The sequence below is a fragment of the Sander vitreus genome, chromosome 7 (assembly GCF_031162955.1).
Source record: "Sander vitreus isolate 19-12246 chromosome 7, sanVit1, whole genome shotgun sequence".
Lineage (NCBI taxonomy): Eukaryota > Metazoa > Chordata > Actinopteri > Perciformes > Percidae > Sander > Sander vitreus.
In genome coordinates, this window is record NC_135861.1 from 28,465,151 (window position 1) to 28,477,594 (window position 12,444).

The 12,444-nt window shown below is 41.0% G+C and overlaps 1 protein-coding gene across 1 annotated transcript in view; it reads right to left on the reverse strand.

Moving 5' to 3' along the window:
• Positions 1-4,723: 4,723 nt before the first annotated feature.
• The window catches only part of tshz2 (teashirt zinc finger homeobox 2), a 43,485-nt gene continuing 35,764 nt past the window's right edge, over positions 4,724-12,444 (reverse strand). The window contains exon 2 of the mRNA XM_078255812.1: positions 4,724-8,480. Coding sequence (XP_078111938.1) covers positions 5,449-8,480 — 3,032 coding nt within the window. The 3' untranslated portion in view covers positions 4,724-5,448. The remainder of the gene's footprint in view (positions 8,481-12,444) is intronic.

Below are 12,444 nucleotides of genomic sequence, written 5' to 3' on the forward strand. Positions count from 1 at the left end.
GAAAAAAACGCTCTGGGTTGTTTGCATTTCTTTAAACCAATCACAATCGTCTTGGGCGGAGTTAAGCTCCGGACACAGCAACAGTGGCTCTGCTAAATAGTCTCGGGAAGGAACTTGTTTAGGTGGAACATTTGCACCCCGCAAAAGAAAACACCACATGCAATATTAAATGAAGTTCACTGTTCACACAATATAGTAACATGAGCTTTTTGAATTAGCTGGATACATGGTTTAACCTCATTTGTTCTTACACTGTATCGTCGTGTATACTTCGTCCACAGCAATCCCACCAATCGGTCCCAAAACGTCCCAGTTAGAGAGGAAATGCCCTAAAGATATTCTTTGTAAATCTTTACAATCATTCCCCGAAAGAACCAAGCAGGCCTGCCTTGTTGCCCGATCCCAATTTCTTTTTTTATATCTGACATTTTTAGCATGTAGCTTGCAAGCTCGAACTTTGTTTTAATTTCCAGAAGCGAACAGAGTTTGAGAACGGCAACACACAGAGAGAGGACATCCGACGTAGCATCCGGTGGGGCCAGATGTGAGGCAATTATCCCGGAAATGTACTCGTTGATCCAGACTACGGTAAAGTTGACCCATTATTGATGACCAAAAGTATTTTTAGTGTGTAGTCAAAGCTCACTGGTAAAGTTAGAAAAATGAATCAGTAACCCTTTTTCGAAGCACGGCAGTAGTATAATAACTATTAAGCAATTATTACAAAAGGGGAGAAAGGGGTTAGATCATCTGAATGTTATGAGGAGCTAGGATTGACTGACTGTTTCAGATTCTGGAAGTTTGAAAATACCTCATGCATTATAACTGACGCACTACCCCGAGTTCCCTGAGTTTAATCCTTTTTACAAGTGCTTCATCAACCTTCAGCTTTTTTGACAAGACAGAGGTTTCAGCATGTATGATTAATAAGATACAAATGTGCAACTGATATTTGATAAATGACTTTTGGTTTCATATTCATGATGTACAATGAATATGCAGCACCAGGGGCTTAGGCCTACTTGATTGATCAAATGTATTCCATTCATCACTTATTTGTGCTTAATTAGCATATTTGAAGCAACACCATTAACAGTGGAGGACTATGGGCTATTTGGAAGCTATGATGTATGTAGGAGAGCAGACATACATTCATTCCTCTTTGTCTTGTATGAGCTCACATTCTCAGGAGGCCAAATTCATTATAAATCATTTTTTACAGCTTATTATTTAGCAAAAGAAGAGAAGAGGTGCTGCATTTAGGTACATCATTTATCACTGCTTTTATGTTCAGAGTATTTGCCCCTTTCCACATTTCGAAAATAATATCATGTCGGTAAATTGGCAATACGTACAATGCAGGTAAAAAGACAAATGTTCTGATTTCTTTGTGAGAGGGAATGGCGAGATGTACTGTAATGCTCTTTCTGGGATATTTCTCAGAGGGACGTAATAACCTGAGGACTTTGGGGAGAATAAATGGGAGAAAAGGGAGCTAGGATGTGGGTCATTATAGCTATAAGTTCTAAAGCCCTTCATTAAACACATGAGCTAGTCATTACCCTGCTGCTGTGTGATGAACATTTTGAACACCCCCCCCCCCCCCCTCTGGTTTACAGGCCAGATGATGCAGAGAATCCATGCTTGTCTGGCACAGGGCGAAGCAAAGTCAGCCACAGTATAAATGTTTTGTGTGTATCCAAGCAGGCAAATGCGGATGCACATTTGCCCTATTACAGCACATCAGCATCAGGGAGCCGCACGCCATTGCAAGCAACGAGCGTACACTTATCATTATTTGATAGCATGTTTAATGACAGATTGACAAAAGGATTTGCAAACGCGAGCTAGCGTCAATTCTGCGAAGGTCGGGTTTCACTGCATCTGCAATGCAAGTGTACTTATATGCATAATTTGATTTTACTAACTAAGCTATTAGAAGTCATTAGAACTGTTTTAAAAAAGTAACTCCAAGCTGGGGGGGGTGGGGTGTGTGAACACTTCAAACAGAGAGACATTTCTAAACAATTTCACAGCTAGCTAAATGAATGATGCTAACAGTGAGATGGATAAATGGTATATGTGTGAGCTGTAGATTCTAATTAGCTTCACCACATTTAGAGTGATTTCTTTGAGGGAAAAGGTCTGAGATGTGACTTTAAACTACATTATCTCTTAGCATTTTTCTCTTTCTTTTATTGAGAGGAACCATACTGACGGGACAGATACAGCCAAGCTGTATCACCATGTTCTGGCTAATCTAAAGTACTGCAACATATTCACATATTTTTCCTGAAAACTGTGTCCATGTGTGAGCATGCAACTGTGCTTAATATCGCTCATAATCTATCCGTTTAAAACCAAGATTGTGTGTGTGCGTGCGTGCGTGTGCGTGCGCGTGTGTGTGTAATTGCAGAAAGCTGCCTGCGTTCTGTAATTAGCCATGACACGTTAGATGTACGGTGCGATTAACTGTGTTAATATGCAAACATCCAAAATGAATTCACATAAAGCATCAAAAGAATTATGGGTTTATGTCACTTAATTACCTGCTACAGTATGTGTTACCTGAAGTATATCAATATTTAATAACTCAGATATTTCTATTTATTTGTGTATTTGGATATTCCACCCACTACAGTGTATGCACCTTCAACGATTGCTGATTGCATGATACCAATCATATTAACCTTATACAGTTTGCTTGAAATTTAGATTATAGCCATTTAGCATGTTTGTGTACTAACAATAAATCCCACATTGACTTTGACTTATTAGAGCAAATTATGGTCATAGACAACTCATTTTCTCGTGCAATTGCACTGATGTCTTTGGTTAGCCCTGGGTGAATCTCTACTAGATTGTGCTGAATCCTCAAAGTGGACTTGTATCCATATATATATATATATATATATATATATATATATATATATATATATGTGCTAAATAATTGATTTGTATCTACATAGAGAATTGCAGTGGAAAAGTCCAAATGAAATAAATGCTCAAAAAAAAAAAAAAAAAAGGTATTCTGTGTCCTCTTCTGTTTGTAAAAAGCCTCACTTTAATTTCACTTCATAAACATAAACAGCTAACAAATCTTCTCATCTTTTGTCCCCTGCAAAGCATATTGCTGCATCTTAAGGACAATGCTTGTTTCAGTTTGTAATACTATAAGTAGCTCCCCTCAAACATAATGGCCCTACAGACAAATCAGAGATCCATCGGCGAAGAAAGGCACTAAATAATTTATAGCTTTAATCTGCTCAGTGAGGTGTGTGGTCTTTGACAGTAATTATAAATGCAGGGAGAAATTATAGCTGAATACTTTAACTGCATTAGGAGTCATCTGATGAACAACGTGATTGCCTGCTCATTTCCAACAATAGGGGGCAAGTTGGTGTCACCGCATTCAAATCACCACAGTGCCCATGTGCTTTTTCCCCCCATTTGCCATCAAATGTCAGTTGGCCGATATAAAACAGAGATTTGATGGGTGGAGGTAATTGAGGACTTGATTGCTTGAAAAGAGATGAATTGCATAAAATGTTTATGAATTTAGGAGGCAATTATTTTTAATAGCCTTGAAATAATAGAGCTGGAAGAAAATATGTTTAATTGTTATGATACCATCTTGCAGCAACAGCAGCGGCGTTCACAGAAAAAGCAATAAAGACTGACAAGAAGATGTATCTTTGAAGTGTATCTAAAAGTCATGAGGTTAAAAAAGGGGAATGCAGTGTACTGTACAGTATGGGGACGTTGTATTGAAGTTCTCCGTGGATTTGAATATGATATACATGGGTGACGCTTTCTTTCATGGGTCTGTCATTTGTTTTTTTATATTTTCCTGATAATTTACTTAGAATTTTGTTTTTAAGGTTATTTTTGGGGCATTTTCAGCCTTTATTGTGACAGGACAGCTGAAGAAATGAATGGGGGGGGGGGGGGGGAGAGAGAGGGGGGAATGACATGCCGCAAAGGGCTGCAGGTCGGAGTCCAACCCGGGCCTGCTGTGTCAAGGAGTAAACCTCTATATATGGGCGCCTGCTCTATCCACTGAGCTATCCGGACGCCCATTTCCTTAGAAGTTGGCTGGAAAGATCTACATCATTTGGAATTTATAATAGAAACAAATCAGATTTTTCCATGAAAGAAAGGCACAATTTACACCAAAGTAAAACATTAATTCATTATTAATTTATGATTGCTAATTGTATGCTCCATATATGTTTGCCTGTAGACACATTTCAAGTGTGTGCATGTTCAGCTGACCTGAAAGAACTGACTAAAAACCACTTTAGATTTCACTAGAAATGAATTGTAATATTTTTAATTGGAAGTATTTTCTGTTTTCCATAATTACTACCAAATGACCTAGTTCTTTTTGTGACGTCCAAGTTATAATCAAAAAAGTACCTTATAATTCTATAAAATGTTTCCAAAGGTTGCACACCTAGAAAATGTCATATCAAGTAGAATTAGTTGGTATCATATATATATATATATATATATATATATATATATATATATATATATATATATATATATATATATATAGTCCATTATTTAATTAGTTGGTCAGCATGTGCAACAGTGATCTCAGTGATAAGCAGAAAATCTTCATGTTTGAATCATTTAAAAAAAGAAATATACTAAAGCTGCTATCTTCATAAGCAAACAATTGAAGAGAGATAAAAAAAAAAAAGAAAGATAAACAAGCTGTTATCAAATGTTAACTCTTTATTTGAATAAGTAAAAAAAGGTGCAGGTATCACAGGTATCATCTGTCTTGCTATCAGATGTTGTCAGCTGTTATCCTCGTTGCATGAAACGCACTGTTGTGTTTTTCTTCTAAAACATATTTACATGTGAAATATCCTTTTTTTTTTCTTCTTCCGTCTAATTATTTTTGAATCATGTACAGAATCTGAGTCTAAACCGGTGATTAAACATTTATTAAAGTGCTTTTTTTTTTTCCTCTTCTATCATTGCAACACAAAACATCTTTACATAGCAATACACTGTACAGGTTGTTTTAACAGCTGCGCATTTCTGCAGGTGTACTCGTATCACAGAAGTTGTAAAGTACAATGAGTCCATTATTTTGTCTTTGAAATACAATTGAAACTTGACATATCATACAAATAAATAGTAGTCATAGCCAGGGCTATTGCATGCAAACATCAGCAATTATGTTTCTTCAAGCAGTAATACATTTCATTACTGGTGATGCATTTGAGCAGGGTGCAAAAGTATCTCTTAGTGTTTCCTTATACAATTTCTAACCAGTGTGTCTTTGCTGTCCATGAAATGTTTTTAAAACGTCATAATGATGCACACTACACAAAGCGAATTGGAAAAAAAAATTGTTGAAATATCTGACCTGTATATTCAAATAAAAAAGGAAGAAAAGGGAGAAAAAAAAAGTGACAATAATATGAAAAACTACTCCTTGTCCATCTCCACATATTGTGAATGGTTGTCGGGGGATTTGCTGTGAGTTTTACTCAAATGGAGTTTGACTGCGTGATTGCTGGCAAATGTCCGACAGCAGAGCTTACATTTGAACTTTGAGTCAATGTCCTCGTCCGTGACTAGAGCCTCTGTGGCTCTGACACCGAGGGCCTTCGACAGTTCTGGCTCCTCTACCTTCGTCTGGTGCTCTACTGGCATTTTGCACATGTCTTTGATTTGGAACCCGAGATGGGATTCCAGATGGGAAATGAATGAGGCCGGTGACCTAAACTGGGAAGCACAGTCATTGCAGTAAAAGATCGGGTGCCCGGTGTCCATGCTCTTCAGAAATTTGGTCCCTCCGGTTTTCCGCAGTTGGTATTTTACGTTTGCTAACCAATGGCTTATGGTGGTCATGGACAATCCGGTGAACTTGGAGATGTGCATCCGTTCCTGAGGGCCGAGGTCTGAGAGTAAGTATTTGCCCTCAGAGGTTTGGAAGAGGCTGGAGGCAAACTGAGCTTGCAGGATGAGAAGATGGCGAGGATTCCAGTTTGACTGTCTACCTTTACGCTTGTGGACCGAGTACACCTCGGCAGACACGTCCTCAAAGCGCCTGACATCCGATTCCAGTTTCATCGTCGGGATCCTTGATGGCATGGAGGGCTTCGGCGTTGTTGCTTTTGGAAGAACTTTCACCATATCTGCGATGTCAGACAGAGCGTATTTCTGTGGCATCGGGGTGGAGGGCTGGAGTAGAGAGGAACTTTGCTTGCTGTGTTTAGATTTCGTCAGGTCTATTGGTTGGTCATCATTCACAAAGAGAAAGGGGTTATCAGGCCTTTTTCTTATGGCATTTCCAAGCATTAAAGCTGGTTTCTCGCTGCTACGGTTAATGTCAGCAAAAATAGACTGGGTGTGAGCCGATAGTTTATCTACTCTTGAGTTATTGGGCTTATTTGCCTTGCCCAGATGATTGTTTAGAACTGACTGCAGTGCACTGAGAGGGTTTATGCCAAGTAGAGTTGGAGTGTCACCGAGAGGCTCTGAAGCAGTGCCGCGTCCGTTGCTGGCAGAGGGGCTCGGTGTCTTGCCTCTGTCAGAGAAATCTGGGCTCAACTTCCCTTTGATCGCTTCACTCCCTTCATTCATACAGTCTGCATCAAGCTTTGAAGAGGAAGAGGAATCGTCCTGACAATCGCTGTCATCATTCTCCAACAGATCAAACTTAATATTCTGACATTCTTTACCATCGCTAATGCCAACCTTTTCTTTTTTGATGTCCATGTTTTGATGCTGTCCCTGGGGAGCCTCAACTCCCACAGCACCGTGGTATAACTTCCCCTTTGGGGCAATCGGTCTCAGCTTGTGGTTAAATGTCTGCTTTAGCTGAGTAGGAGGAGATGCAGAGAGAGGGGCACTTTTGATGATGCCGGAGAGCTGATAGGCAGCGTGAATGCTCGGATAGGCACTCCAGCTTGGTGTCCCTGTTTGCGCTTTATTGATGGCAGAGGCCACTGTGTTGGCTAAAGATTTAAGAATGTCCCCTCCTCCTCCTGAGTCCTGTTCAAGATCCTCCTCACGGAGATAAGGGTACTTAAAAGTCCCATTGCCTGCCTTTTGATCCTCACTCTCTTGCTTGTCATCCTTAGCTTCAGTTTCTTCCATTTTGTCTGATGTACCTTCCCCCTGGCTATCCTTGTCACTGCTCCCGGGGGAAGGATTTTTTGGAGAAACCTTTTCTCCCTCAGTGTCACTGGCAGCAGGCTCAGCTAAACCCTGGATCTTTTCTATGGCCAGGGGATCAAGCGCTAACTGTTTACCCTTTTTAGAGGCTGAGTTTGTGACTTTGATGAAGTGTCCGGTAACCATCATATGTGTGGTGAGTTGCTGAAGGGTGTCATGGGAGCTTCCACACTCCATGCATTTAAGAATCTGAGACTTGCACGTCTCAAACTGCCAAGTGTAACTCGCTCCGTTCTGATAGCCGTAGCGATTATTGTTAGCATTTGAAATGGCGGCGGCCCTTTGTGCCTCAGTGTAGCCAGATATACCAGTCGTAGAGTCAGGGGAGCAAGGTCTCACCGTTTCAAAGGCCCGTTTCTTTGTTGGTGGCAACAATTTGGGTGTGATGACGGGGATTGGCTCTTTTAAAGGCACCTTTTGGTAATGCTTAGTTTTAATCATATGGACGCTCAAATCCTGGAGCGAGTCAAAAGAGTGGCCGCAGAACATGCACTTCAAAACTTTTTGTGCATCTTCTTTTCCTTCCATATCTTGGAAATTTCGTTTCCTAGATTTAGAGGAAGAAGCAGAGGAATTACTCTGTTTGCTGTGGTTGTTGTCCTGGTAGTGTCCACTCTTGTTCATGTGGACGGTCAGCTCCACAAGAGTGTCATAAGCGGCGCTACAATCCTTACAGCGAAATCGGCTGGCTCCTGTGAACACTGAGCCACAGGGTTTGGTGGTTTGCCTGAACAGGTGGACAGAGCTAAAGAGGTTAGGTTTGGATGCAGGCTTTGGGGAGTGGGACTGCTGAAAAGTCTTTGAGAGCGCATCCTGGTGCCAGTCAAACTCACTCTTGGTGCTTCCGTTGGTGCTGTCACAGTTGGCTTTGCTGGTGTTTTTGCCAATTTTCAAGTCCATCCCTATTCCCGTCCAGTAGGAATCAGAAAGAAAGTTTGCATAGGCTGCCCTCATCTTCTCCAAGCTGCCGCCCGTCTCCTCTTTATGTTTGGAGCTTGGGCTTTCGTCATCCCTCTTGCTCTCAGGTGGCGAGGAGGTTTTGAAGTCTGAGAGTCTGTCACTGGTGTCGCTAAGGCGTGACTCCAACTCGGCCTCTTGATTGGAAAGGACACTAATGGGAGAGTTCTGGTTGCTGTAAGTGTTGGTGCTCTTGTTGTCTAGCTCTCTGTCCTCGGACACTTTGGGGCTGGTCTTCTCCGAGCATTCCTCTTCAGTCTGAGTGTCGTTCTTAGCGTCTTCCTCGGGGATGGAGTCCTGAAGAACACCGTCTTCATACACTAGAAAAGACAGAGACATGGAGATTAATGACATTGGCACACGCTGTATGACAGTAGTTTAATGAAATTTAATTTCCAAGGTACAATATTTAGAAAAAAATCCACATGCGGCATCAAGTACACAATGTTTTTGTGAGAAGTCACAGAAGCCATTTAAGACAACATAATGGCGGCTGCTTTGTGCCTTGGGTGGTTGGAGAGTATAGCTGGACATAATGTCTTTACTAACAGACTGCTGCTGGTGTAACAGCACCATGTGATTCACGACAGGCCATTGACTTAGTGCTGTGTCCAAGGTTTTTCTGGCCTCAAGTTGAGATGTTTACTACAATCATTGGCCACTGAGTGACAAAAGGAAATTGATTCGTCTGGGGCCTGCTAAGTGTTATAGTAAATGACCTATTCCGTAGTGATTATGGACGCCTCAAAACTGCAATGAAAATGTAAGCCTTCTGTTCTGGAAAACATCTCAACTTCCCTGAAGCCATGTGTAAAGAATGTCTTAACACAAACTCAGATATTTTAATGTCCTGCATTGCTCTATCAATAAATTAAAAAGGCTCGTCTGAAAAAAAGATGAGAAAACATAACTTCAGAAGACAAGTAGCCATTTAGCAAAATCTAAATATGTTGCAAATGTGAATGCTGATGAAGATGTTGATCATGCTGGTGGAAAAGCTGATTCAATTATCATGTTAAAACTAGACAATTAGAAGAAAAAAAAAAAAAAAAACTAAAAATGACTGCCAATCTGTCACGTCATTATATTTTCGCTGACAGTTTCATAAACAGCAATTACTTCTTTCATTATTCACCTGTTCATTCTCCCAACTCATAGAGCACAAACATTATTGCTTCAATTAACAGATAATTAAACAACAGTATTTCTAATTGACACATTTCCCATCATCCAATTAGTGGAAACTCTGACTCAGCATAGAGGGCTTTTCACGTGGCTGCAGGGTCTGCTCGACATAATATGAACAACAGCCACGGAAGATTAAAGTGTCCTTTCTGACAATAACTATTCCAGATTATTCACAATCTAAACAACTGGCAACCCGCACAACAATATCACAATCAATGCTTGCATATCTTTTGAAGACATCCTGCAATAAATGCAGTTTGTCGGTGTTGTCTCATATCCGAGATATTTTTCACCTCACAGTCATGCTGGAAAATGTGCATTTTCGGAGAGACGTGGCAGATGTGCTCTGAGTTAAATATGAATAGGACATAACAGCCCTGTCCAGGCACTTATGCATTTCATGTGGTTAATATTTCTCTTCTGAATAGAGGGCATTCCATGAGGGGGATGGCTGAAGCTGAGCACTCAGGAGTCCCACACTGGGCGGCCCATAGAATGTCTTCCCTTTTTTGCCTTCTGAAAATAAGATTTTTTTTTTAATATTTATCAATATTTCACAAGTGCCTCAAGAGAAACCCTGTAGGGGAATTGCCTGCCAGCTAATGGATGGAGATGGGATTCGGACTTTCAAAACAAACATAGAGAATGGGGCCTCGTGAACAAGAGCCTACACACACACACACACACACACACACACACACACACACACACACACACACAGTGTGTGCCCCAATGTGCTAAGACCTTGATCCACCGCAAGAGAGACGTTTTGATTTGCCAACCGAGATCGGTGATGGCCTCCAAAACACCCTTGATGCTAAGGGAGAGAGTTGTCAAGAGCACAGAGGTATGTTTTATTTATGGTTTTATATATAGCATTCACAGTGAAGGAGAACACCACTGGCTATGACAAGCTCCAAGTTGATGTCCTCTCTCTTTAAAGTCGTCACTAAAACTGAAGGACTGGGAAGAACGCACACCAAAGTGGGGAGATGAGCATTTTTCCAGCCCAGTGATGGTTAAATAGAAATGGCTCATTCCTAGTACACACCACCATGTGAAGGCTATTTCCTGCATATTATATGTAGCTTAGAATTCACTAATACATGCAGTTCAGTTTCACCTACCCTCTGTGTAAGATGAATGTGTTTCACAAAGACTACGTACCGTTTCCTGGAAATAACCACTTATATCAATTTTAATGTGAATGTTTGTGCCTTATCGTGGTATTTGAGGATGGAACTGACAGAGATTAACAGCTGCCCTTCCTGCTGTTCTACGCCTTTCTATCAGATGCCCTAAGTAGCAGACATCCAGAGGCACCAATTAACCTTCTGGCAGGGATCACTCCAAGATACCCGCATGTCTAACTCTGCTTCTCACACCATTTGTAACCGTGCTTTGCCAGCTCTTGGTCTACCAAAGTACTGCTGCCATGCCAAGCTGTATTACCCTTCCATACATGATCAGATTCAAGGACAATGCCACAACAACAGACAACACCCTGAAAAGGTCATTAAATTATACAAGAAACAAGTTTGTCAAAGAATACAGAATAAACTGTAGATACGCCTCATCAAACATCATTGTTCAAAGCATAAGTGGTGCGTCACCGTGCAAACCAAGACTGAGAGCAGCAATTGCTTACTGTCAAGCACATTTTTTCACAACTTTTACAACATTCCCATAACAAAAACATGCCTGCTTTGGAAATGTTGTCTGGGAGTTCAGGCAAGGCAACTCCCTGCCTAACTAGCCTTACAAAACAAGAGGCTGGCATGCCTGGCCTGAGATTTAGCATGTCATAAACTGCTGTAAAGCCTCCAATCTGTGTCACTACAAATTTATATCTTCAGACAGAGATATGCAAAGGTCAAAAAACCTGAGGTGTCCATCATAAATCAGGCAGTTGAAGTGTTTATAACCTTCATCCGTTAGAGAAGACTCTTGGCATAGCAAGGCCTGGGTTTACAGAAGCAGCCAAATGCTGTTTCCCTCACATCTAGATAAACCAGCTAGCTGTATAAGAAATAGATTACATTTACTGCAACATTCACAGCAGCCTGCTGTCCAACTGGATCGCTGCTAAAGGCTTACATGACAATATATTTACAACTTAGCTTTAAGCGTTAGTATCTTCATAGAGTACAATCCCCTCTCCCTTGTGTACAGTAAGTGAGTCTATTCAAAATGTGTCAATCATTTTAGAAATGTGTGTGTGCCAGCTGTAAAAGGGCATTCTGTTTCCAGTGTTAACATGCCAGTAGAAACTTTTGTAAATTTGAGAACATCAACATTTATCCCCTGGAAGGTCAACATTTCCTCCATTAATCTGACAAGCTGGAGAGAGTTAGCAGCCTGAGGAGCTTAGCTAATGGACAGCTGCAATACCCAGCGCAGGACTTTGAGAGTATCCGAGGTAACGCTATCTTCAGAGAAGATTGGGTAATTCATAGGTGCCAGTGACAGGTCTGCACGTCTGTGCCACTTTCCCCAGCGCTCTCCGGTTGTCTCAAGCTACAGTTTTTGTTGCTCACAAATCAATACCTCTTTTTACTTCTCATTGATTGCCTTGTGGTGGGACCGACCTAAGCAGGACTGTTATGACATTTCTAGATTTCCCCCTGTCCTTGGAACAATCAATTACACGCGCATGGCAATCAAAACCTCTTTGCAAAATGAACCTGCTCCATGACATTTTCATCTCCCGGATTTATGCCATGTAAAGAAGAGAGAGAGAAAAGGCAGGCCTGCTGGATAGGCAGAGAAACACGCTAACAAAGCAGGTCAGGATCAGGCTGTCTCAGTAACTATCATCTGTTTCTCCTCCCTGTTTTCACTCACATCATGGAAGCAATGTGCCCAATTAATTGTGTCTGTACATTTAAAAAACACTTAGTCACCGTGCTCATCCTTTGTTATAAATAGGTGTGATGACAGAAAGTACTCGGTGTACAAAACATAATTCCAAAGTTGTGAAGCTTTTTGCGATGTTGGAAACACGATGGCGTGTGTTTCTAAAAGCCACCATGGTTTGTGATTGTCTTTCAGTGAGCTATCATTAGAATGAAACACACATGTCACAAGGTTTAATAT